This window comes from Olea europaea, chromosome 16 (genome assembly GCF_002742605.1).
Source record: "Olea europaea var. sylvestris chromosome 16, O_europaea_v1, whole genome shotgun sequence".
Taxonomy (NCBI): domain Eukaryota; kingdom Viridiplantae; phylum Streptophyta; class Magnoliopsida; order Lamiales; family Oleaceae; genus Olea; species Olea europaea.
This window is the reverse complement of record NC_036252.1, coordinates 4,478,064-4,488,057: the sequence shown is the minus strand read 5'-3', so window position 1 is coordinate 4,488,057 and position 9,994 is coordinate 4,478,064. Positions and strand designations below refer to the sequence as shown.

At 33.2% G+C, this 9,994-nt stretch overlaps 1 protein-coding gene across 2 annotated transcripts; it reads right to left on the bottom strand.

Moving 5' to 3' along the window:
• Positions 1-283: 283 nt before the first annotated feature.
• On the bottom strand, positions 284-7,786 carry LOC111411797 (ent-copalyl diphosphate synthase, chloroplastic-like). 2 transcript variants are annotated; one of them, XM_023042399.1, is made up of 15 exons: positions 7,585-7,786; positions 7,229-7,306; positions 7,062-7,147; positions 6,670-6,976; positions 6,052-6,235; positions 5,547-5,761; positions 5,337-5,457; positions 5,139-5,251; positions 4,791-5,017; positions 3,871-3,986; positions 3,214-3,312; positions 2,888-3,130; positions 1,884-1,995; positions 667-873; positions 284-587 (listed from the first exon to the last, which is right to left on the bottom strand). In XM_023042399.1, exons 1-15 carry the CDS (start codon positions 7,694-7,696, stop codon positions 372-374), a joined length of 2,436 nt encoding a protein of 811 aa, XP_022898167.1. In that variant the 5' UTR covers positions 7,697-7,786; the 3' UTR covers positions 284-371. The 2 variants fall into 2 exon arrangements, with proteins under 2 accessions (XP_022898167.1, XP_022898168.1); XM_023042400.1 differs by having other exon boundaries at positions 1,884-1,989.
• Positions 7,787-9,994: the final 2,208 nt, after the last annotated feature.

Below are 9,994 nucleotides of genomic sequence, written 5' to 3'. Positions count from 1 at the left end.
ATACTTGATCAGGTTAATCTCCATTATATATTTGTGAAAATGATATGCAATCTTTTTTATTTTATCCTTTAATGATTGTGTTTGCTCTTTCACACGCTCACGCATACCTAATCTCAAATACAACTAGTTATTGATCATAGAGAAAGTTACCTTTTAATTTGAATCAATTGAAATCTACATCCATTTATCTATTGCGTTCTTAAGAGTGGCGCGTTTACAATCTGCATAAATGTTTTATTCATTTATTTATTTTTCTTTTGAGTAAATTGCAGTTGTTGGCCCAAACATTTACCTATTTTTGCACCTCTCTCTCTCTCGCTCTCTCTCTCTATATATATGTATATGAAGAAATAATATCTATACACACAAATTCAGCGTACTCTTTCAAAGAGTACCTTGGCAATATGAAAATTTATAGTTCCCGGGCTAGAATAGGCAGCATAGTAGAAACTCCTAGCAACATTAAGAAATGTTTTCTTAGTGTCGGTATCAATGTCGTCTGAGGATTTGGTATACACTAATTTTAGTAGTTCTTGCATGTCGGATTCTATTTGGACGGTTGTGATGCAGCCATTTGTACCAGTTACCTGTTCCACATGATAACATTATAAGTTGGATTGTAGTGAACATGAATAAAGAAGATCAATTGGTAAATTGGTCCTTCACCTTTTTGTGTTGACACAGACGAAGTCGATGACACACTCTATTGGTGATATCCAAGAGTTGTTGATATTTAGGCTGAGATGATAATAACTCATGTGACGCCCAGTGATTATTGAGATCACTGATCAAATTTAGAGTACGCACGAGCAACTCTGCTTCTCCTTGGCCCACGTCACTACCACCTTCCCAGCTCCGTATCCATTTATCCCACTAAAAGAATTATATAACAAAAATAAGAGAGAGAACTTTTGTTGAAATAATTAAGAAAGTAAAAAAGAAACAAAAAAGTAGAAGGATAGTTATATTGCCACCACAATTTTTATTTAATACACCACATTTCGGTTACAGTTAAACTCGTCAGTTTTCGCTCATTTCATTAATTAGAATGTCCCGTCCTTGATGATGATTTATATCAAAATATTTTATTTTCATACTTTGAGATGAGAGGAAAAAGTTTTTTTTGCACTTTTTATTTATTTATTTTTTAAAAATATGATGGAAAATAAGTTTTTTATGTCATTTCAACGGAATTTTGGACATAAAACTATTATCAAATATGGTGAAATCATTAGACACATAAATGTCATAATGAGTAAGGATTAAGAACCTCAAAAATACTAGCAAGTTTTGTAGTAATGGCAAGTTTGAGAATAAGAATGACACGAAAAATCGTTAGAGACATAAATGTTATAATGAGTAAGGATTAAGAACCTCAAAAATAATGGCAAGTTTATGGATAAGAATGAGTAAGGATCAAGAACCTAAAAAATAATGGCAAGTTTTGTAGTGATAACAAGTTTGAGGATAAGAATGACATGAAAAATTCGTTAGAGACATAAATGTTATAATGAGTAAGGATTAAGAATCTCAAGTGCAAATAAAATATTGTGATCGAAATAGAAATTGTGATGTGAATATGATTACTCAAAGTATAAACATATCTTCGTCTGTGGCTGGTTCGGACCAACCTTACACGATTTTTGTGTATCATCCAACTTGCTTCACACCATTATATTGTCCATTCCTAATTAAACATTCAGGTTTCGTCTAATATAATAATTGAACAATTTATTTCACTAGACTCTAGTAAATTGTATTATAAATTCTATTAAATTTGTGTATTTTAAAACCCATATAGCCGTTTTGATTATAAGTTTAAATTTGAAAAGTTTATTAATTTAAAATGAGTCAAAAGAAATCAAATTGGGAAAAGGGCTTACCGCCCGATGCAATTGTTGATTAACGTCTCTTCCGTAAGCCAACAATGTATCCAGTGAGAGCTGGTTTAGGGTTCCAAGTAGAGTGTCTACCAGTCTGTGTCTTGTTCTGTACCTTTGAATCAAAAGCCAACGCTCAGAGTAAATGATATATCCAATTCAAGATGGCTTTTCACATATAAATTTGGAATAATCCCCTTACGCGCCACATAACCCCACGGACAATAAGGGGGTTGTTCAAGCAGCACAACCCTATACATTTATATATCAATCATGCTAGTGTGCTAGAAATTTTTTGATACCCTAATTGACATATACTCACAATAGGAGTAGGTGGAGGTATTTTTTATTCACGCGGGTCTCACGCATATATGAGAATAAGTCATTCAAAGTGTCAAAATTTTCCTGACAAGTTGGCTTAATTCTTTATGTATATCCAGGGAGTATTGTTATTTGTACGTTATTTGTACCCGGAGTTTGACACTTCGGGTTACCTGATGTGAGTGAGGGGGTTGGGCCCCACACATTTATTGGCGTGGGCCCTCAAACCCCATGTGAGTAGCAGGTAACTCAGAGTGTCAAATTCCGGGTACATGTAGCAAAACTCATATCCAGGGGCCAACACAGAGAATGGGGTGGGGTCAAACTAGGTTGGGGTAGGTGGTGGTTTAACAATTTGGCCTTTGGATATAGAGTACCGGCTCATTGATAGGATTTTATACAAATATATACTTGACAAAGTTTCATTGACAGTTAATTTTTATTTTAAAAAGATTATCAATCAAAAACTACCATTTCAGCCCCGCTGTTTACAGCCCATATCATTGAACCTGCTCAACTAGTTAATCCTTCGATATATGGTCAAGAATGTATGTACAGTCATTCGAGGTAAATATTGTCCATTTACGTGACTTTGCAATGCTCGGCTAAACAAATTAAATTAGAGACATGTGAAACATTTGTATGTAAATAAGGAAGAAATTTATATTTATCGATGGTAAAGTTACCTCCTTCCATTTGCATAGTTGAGGTCGTTTCCATGTAAAAACTCATCAATAAATGCTTTTTTGTGAATAGGTTTCCGATCAAAGTACGAAGCAATGGTCTCCATTAGAATGGTGGTTTTAGCCCAAGCTAGCCGCTCTTTTGACTTCTCTGGCTCAAAATAACTCGCAGTAGCCAAATAGTATGCTAGGAGAAGGTTTCCTTCGCTCATTCCAAACTCTCCAAGATCGTACTTAGTGTACCATCTGCAAAATAATAATACACGTCCAAAATAATAATAAAAATTCGAGAAAAATAATATTAAATGGAAATGGATTTAAAATTTTACTTCTGAATGCTTCTCCACTCGAGCTGGTGCAATTCCTGGCAATTATTGTAGTCCAATTTTGCTAGCTCAAGATACGTGTCGTTGTTAACATATCCCATCCTAAAGATAACAACAGACACAGGAGAACAAATTATAGGCATAATTCTTACTCATTTCAAGTTACATTTTAACATAATAAAATATATGTTATTACTTATATGATTTTGTCTCCATCTGTTTAGTTTTTCCTTGGTTTAATCAAACGGCCGACTTAAATGTTAATACCTACAACTTATAACTTGTTTTATGTCTCAAATTCTTCAATGACGGTGCAAAATTCGACTTACTTTATGAAGAATATTTACATTCATATATCTAAGCCCCTGTTTGATCCCTATTTTTGGTAATGAAAATGGGGGGAATAGTGTTTTGTTGAAAAAAATGAGTGGTTGAAAAAGAAGGAAAATTTTTCGATTTACGTGTAATATTATTTTATGGAAGATTGTGTGGTTGAAAATAGGAGAGAGAAAAATAGAATATAATGTAATGTAATTTAATGGGGATCAAACAGGGGCTAAATACTTAAAAGTCTCACTGTGAAAAATATATATAAGAAAAGGATATTTAGTTTGTACTATTAATCATTTTGAAAAGTATATGTACAAAGTCTTGTTGTACCTGTACAAAGTTTTGCCGATCCAAACGTCATCTTCACCACCGTATTGTTCCAAGTAAAATCTTGTTTCCACCCGAGGTAAGCTGGCATACCACGACACATCTAGTGCATATCCGACCTAACATTATTTGTCATCATTCCATGTTACTTATACTAAAATGACCCAACAAAAAATGTTTGAAATACAAGTTGATAGTGTCTAGAGTCCTAGGATCTGTATGACACTTGCTTTTGGCAAGTGGCATGCAAGTTGCAACACTAATGTTTGTGTGGATATTAAGATACAAAGTGCGTGTAATAAAATGAAAGATGCTTATTCAACTTTTAGAGAAATATGTCCTTTATTCTTATTGAAGAAATAAAAGATTTTTTTAGACTTTTTGAATATGAAATGAAAATATCTCTTTCGTAGAAACTTGGACACAATTTTCTTTGCCTTGAAGCAATTTCACAAAATTTATCATATCAAATCAAGTAAGTACCATCCATAAAAAGATAAACGTCGATAAATTTATAACATATACAAAATTATAAGCCATTTCTTTAGTTTTGATAAAAATCAGATTTTTAATATATTTTGATAAAAACTCATGAAATATGTAATTAAAAAATTGTAAATCTCCTGAAATATAGAATTAAAATGAGTTGACGTAAAAATGAATTTTAAAAAATAGAGATCAAACATGGAATAAGTTCAAAAGAATGTGACACGACAAACATAACAAATCATTAATTGTATATCTTTTGAAGAGTAATATATAGTCATGGTCTCTATCTCTCAAAGGTTGTTATAAGTATTTTTGACTCTGAGCGTAATATAAGATTAAACTTCTTTTCTTCTTTAATATTGATATTGTGTCTACATACTCTATCGAACATGCCACACACACACAAACTAATCAGCCAAGTTGAAGGTATTTACCTCTCCTGTTAAGTCTTTGGTTATAATCCATTTATCCAATAACTCATTATTGGCTCTTTTCTCTTGCAAAAATTTGGCTGAGAATTTCTTTGCTTCTGCAAGTATGTTTTCTCCTGGAAACATTACCTGAGAAGCCCTATACAGATTATACATTCCTGTAACAGCCTGGTTCGACTGTCCAGCGAAACAGAAGAACTTTCCACCATTCTCAAAGTGTTTGAATACATCTGTCATTTACAAAGGGAAAAAATGAACATGGTTTTACGTTAATTTTCTCCTTCTAGTGCTCAATAGGACAGGAATATCGTAGAATGAACCAGATTTTTACTTAGTTTTTTCATTTATTACCTGCAGAAACTTCGTATCCATGCAACCTCAGAAGTCTGAAACCCATTGCCGTGTCATCAATGTCCTGAACTTCAGAATTTCTTGCCCAGCAGATTCCTTTATTTGTCCAATACCTGAATTTTGTGGTTTATTATTAACTCAATGCCGGCATGCAATTTGTTTTAAGTTAATAGGTTACTTATAAGTTAGAAAGAGTACCTGTGAACGTACTCCATACATTCCTCAATTTCTTTCTGGAAAAACCGAGAAATTCCTAGTCGTTGCAACCGGTCTACAGCCCAAATGTGCTCGAACAAGTCCACAGGATAGACATTGGGAACTGAAAATAAAAATAAATATTACAAAAATAAGTATAAACCAACAGGAAATATTTTCAAAAGAATATTATACAAACCCGACTTTTTTCACCTCCGCCGTTAAATTTTTTGACAGCTTTCGTTAGATATTTGAGGCAATTATCATCTTTAGTCTGCTGGAGTGCAAAGGCAGTGGAGGATGGTGAAAACAGAAATGAGCCATCTGAAGACTGTAATTTTAATAACTTTTGCCAATCCAAGTCTGGCATTCCTTCCAGGCTATGGAGTATTGTAGTCGGTACCTTGTGCATTATGTCTTTCGGTATCCTATGAAATATGTGATAAAAATTAATTATTGATTTTGACTAGAAATTTTAACCTAGACCAAACAGGGCATAAGAAGCATTAGAGCTACATTGTACAATGAAGTAGGAGGCCCACTAGACTAGACTGGTGATAAATAATAACATTACTCTAGGTACACACAAATAAGAATTTAACTTTTCTTCTTCTTCTTCTTTAATGTTATCCATTGTTGTTGAGTCCAACAGACCAAGTTTGATAACGGATAAGAAGAAGATGCTAAACTTGTTTATCAAGCTATCAAGTACCCCTACCTTTTGAGCTTTAAACTTCGTTTAGCATAGATTTCTTTCAAGACTGGAGAGTCATATGGAATATCAATTTCTAGCTTTTTGGCTATTCCAATTAGTGATGGAAATGCCAGTTCGAACCCAATAGGCATATGCTCAGCATTTTCATCTTCAAGCTTGTCCATATTTTCTCTGATAAATTTTATCCCTACATATCACATGAAAATCACTTAAAAATCACCAAACAAACTTATATGCCTATTATACGAGCATATCATCATGATTCGTAAGACAATATTGTTTAAAACGCATAATCTTCAATATTAAGTTATTATGTAAGCCATAACAGCCTCATGTGATGTCTGGATCCATTTTTTTTTTCAATAAAAATAGGGTCCGTGACACTATGATAGTTCAGCATCTCATATAAAAGTTTAAGGTGATAAAATGAGGCGAAAGCCGTATTAATTTTGTCTTCAATATAAATTAAATGCATCATGATTATGTGTTTGAAACACTAGTCATGCTCAATACTATTTATGATCAGCTCATGTTTGAGTCCCTTTTTTTAGAATAAATTTTGTAAAAGCGAATGATTAGATTCATTTCGGATAAATAGATTATGTCAAAAGATTGTGTTACCTTTTTCACTTTTGTCAGGGTGCATGTTCCATGATCTCAATGCAACTACACATGCTAATGTGTTAATTATCCTGTCATGAGCCGTAAAGGTGGCCATGTCGCCCCATGAACCATCATCGAGCTGGTGATTCACAATCCAATAAAGGCTGCTAGGGAATTGGGGTGCACCACTTCCACCTATATCTTCCACCAGAGCCACCCAAGCCGTGTCGTAAGCCGATACACTTATTTCTCCATCTTCCATAGAACATAACATCCATCGTATCGATTCTACGAGTTCCCTTATCCTGTCCTCTGTCTTCGTTTCCTATTTTTTTCACGATCGAAATCAAATTTTGCTAAAAAATAAAAATAAAAATGAAATAAAACCCACAAAATTTAAATTTAACCACCTTAAGAGGATCTTTTTCTGTGTCATCCTCCACAATTTCCGGCCATTTTATCACTTGAAAATCATTTCGAAGCACATCTGTGTATCCTGCATTTGTATATTTTCATCGCATAAAGGTTTGACTCAAAAAACATATTTTTTTTCTTTAAAAATCCTTAAAAATTATACCTTGGGCACGGGATTTGGACACAGCTTTGCATTGAAGAAGTGAAGTAGATATAACCTGTTTCCAGGAGGGCCATATACCTACAATAATTCTTGGTTTAATTATACTTTTTAATTCGAATAATCGAACAAGAAGAAAAACAAAGGAAACGATACATGGAATTAGTTATATTTTAACTTTATTCCGATGAAAATCAAATGATTCAGGATGAACTTTTAACCCTTTCAAGAAAGCAAAATTAGCTCTTGAGTTGACAGCATAATTCAATAAAATATAAACAGAACTTCTGATGCAGGGAAATGATCATTGAACTCGGATCACGGAGAATTGTACCACCAAAAGAAGCTCAAAAACTTACCAGAAGTGGTGGCAGGACATAAAAAAGTAGTGGCCGGAATATGTAGCGGCGCGGTGGTGGTGGTGGATGATCGGAGGAGAAAGATTGAAGAGAAAGTGAGTGAAATTGACATGTTGTTTTACGAGGTGGATTATGAGCAGAAAGTGGAAAAAGTGGGAGGGGGTTTAAATGGATAGAGAGGGAAAGGAAGCAGACGGAAACTACTTCCCAAGATATTCCCGCAAATGGGTGCATGGAATCATCCAAATTCATCAAAATGAGGGCAGTCATGTCCTTTTCTTAATTTCTAATCATATTTATTTTTTCTTTTCCTAGCTAATATGTCATTTCTTCTAGACCTCTTATGTACCAACCAATCAATTTCTCACCAATTTTCTTCCAGAACAATGCTATAAGTACAAATTTTTTTTTTTTTACAGAATTTGTACAGAAAAATTGTAGTCTTTCTTTAATTGGCTATTGCCAAAAACAGTTTTCGACAACAACAAATTACAGGAAGATAAGTGTCTTTTTGTACCAATTCTGTTAAAAAAAATATGTACTTGCAGATTAATTGTTTCTTCCAATGCCAAGAAAAGTAGAGATTATACATGTTTGACTACATTTAAAATTCAATCATGCAATAACGACATAATGATTGACATAATTCATGACATAATGCTACATTACATCCAATCATTAAAAAATTTAAAATACAGTCAAATTTTTTATCCACCCTCACATACACATATGTTAATATCTCTATCATATTTCTTCCATCAAAATAGATTAATTCTTTAAAAGCTTTCTTTTTAAGTAGAAGTGTTAAATGAATCGAGTATAACTACCCAACTTGATCCATATTGCGAGCTAGCTCGGGCTCACTTTACAAAATTTTGGCTTGACTCAACCTACCAACTCGTCTCTTGTTAGGGCGATTCAAAATATCCTTATTGTTTTGTATTTAATAGTCTACATTTTATCGATCCTTCAAGCTCATTAGAATCTTACACGTATCTTCCTTCAACGTGCTTCTCTCGTTTGACACAACATCCACCATTAGTAGAACGACCTTCAATGTTTTAATTGACATCAAATCCATTCCTTTGAATTGTTATTGCACATTCATATTCACTACATTGAATCTAGAAGCTACATATACATACATATGTGATGAAGTCTTTCCTTTCAAATCAATTGTCAACAATATCTATTTCTTTCACCATCGTAAGGTATTAAGCCCCCATCTGAAAATCATTGTTTTCAAATTATTTTTTCTACATAATTATTTTTAATCACGTATTCATATAATAAAATGTCCTGCACATAAATTTAAAATTTTTGTGAAGGGATAAAATTTCACATTGAGCGTGTGTTTGGCCCCCCATTCGTTCCAATTTTTTCACTTATTTTCATAATTTGTGGTCACCATGTTTGAAATTGTTGCGTCAACCAGACCTAGACGGACGTCTTTTTTAACGTTTCAACGGACAGGTCCACATACAATTTACCCAATGTTCCAAAATTGCCATTGACATGTTATTATAGGAAATGGTGTCAATAGACTTGGTATGGTGAGGGTAAATTAGCCCAATCAATTTCCAACGATTCAATGGGCAAACTAAAGTCTGACACAGCAGTTCAACTTTTGCATTTTTTATTAATTGTTCACTGTAGATTAATGAGATTTTGGACCAAAAAAAACTCATTAAAATGAGCTCCAAACAGGGGCAGAATAAAGATGAAAATATGGATCACCTCATAAGATTAATTATTCCATCAAAATAGATTAATTCTTTAAGAGCTTTCTTTTTAAGTAGAAGTGTTAAATGAATCGAGTATAACTACCCAACTTGATCCATATTGCAAGTTAGCTTGGGCTCACTTTACAAAATTTTGGCTTGACTCAACCTACCAACTCGTCTCTTGTTAGGGCGATTCAAAGTATCCATATTGTCTTATATTTAATAGTCTACATTTTATCAATCCTTCAAGCTCATTAGAATCTTACAAATATCTTCTTTCAACATGCTTCTCTCGTTTGACACGACATCCACCATTAGTAGAACGACCTTCAATGTTTTAATTGACATCAAAGCCATTCTTTCATATTGTTACTGCACATTCATATTCACTACATTGAATCTAGAAGCTACATATACATACATATGTGATGAAGTCTTTTCTTTCAAATCAATTGTCAACAATATCTATTTCTTTCACCATCGTAAGCTATTAAGCCCCCATCTGAAAATCATTATTTTCAAAATCTTTTTTCTACATAATTATTTTTAATCACGTATTCATATAATAAAATGTCCTGCACATAAATTTAAAATTTTTGTGAAGGGATAAAATTTCACATTGAGCGTGTGTTTGGCCCCCATTCGTTCCAATTTTTTCACTCATTTTCATAATTTGTGGTCACCAT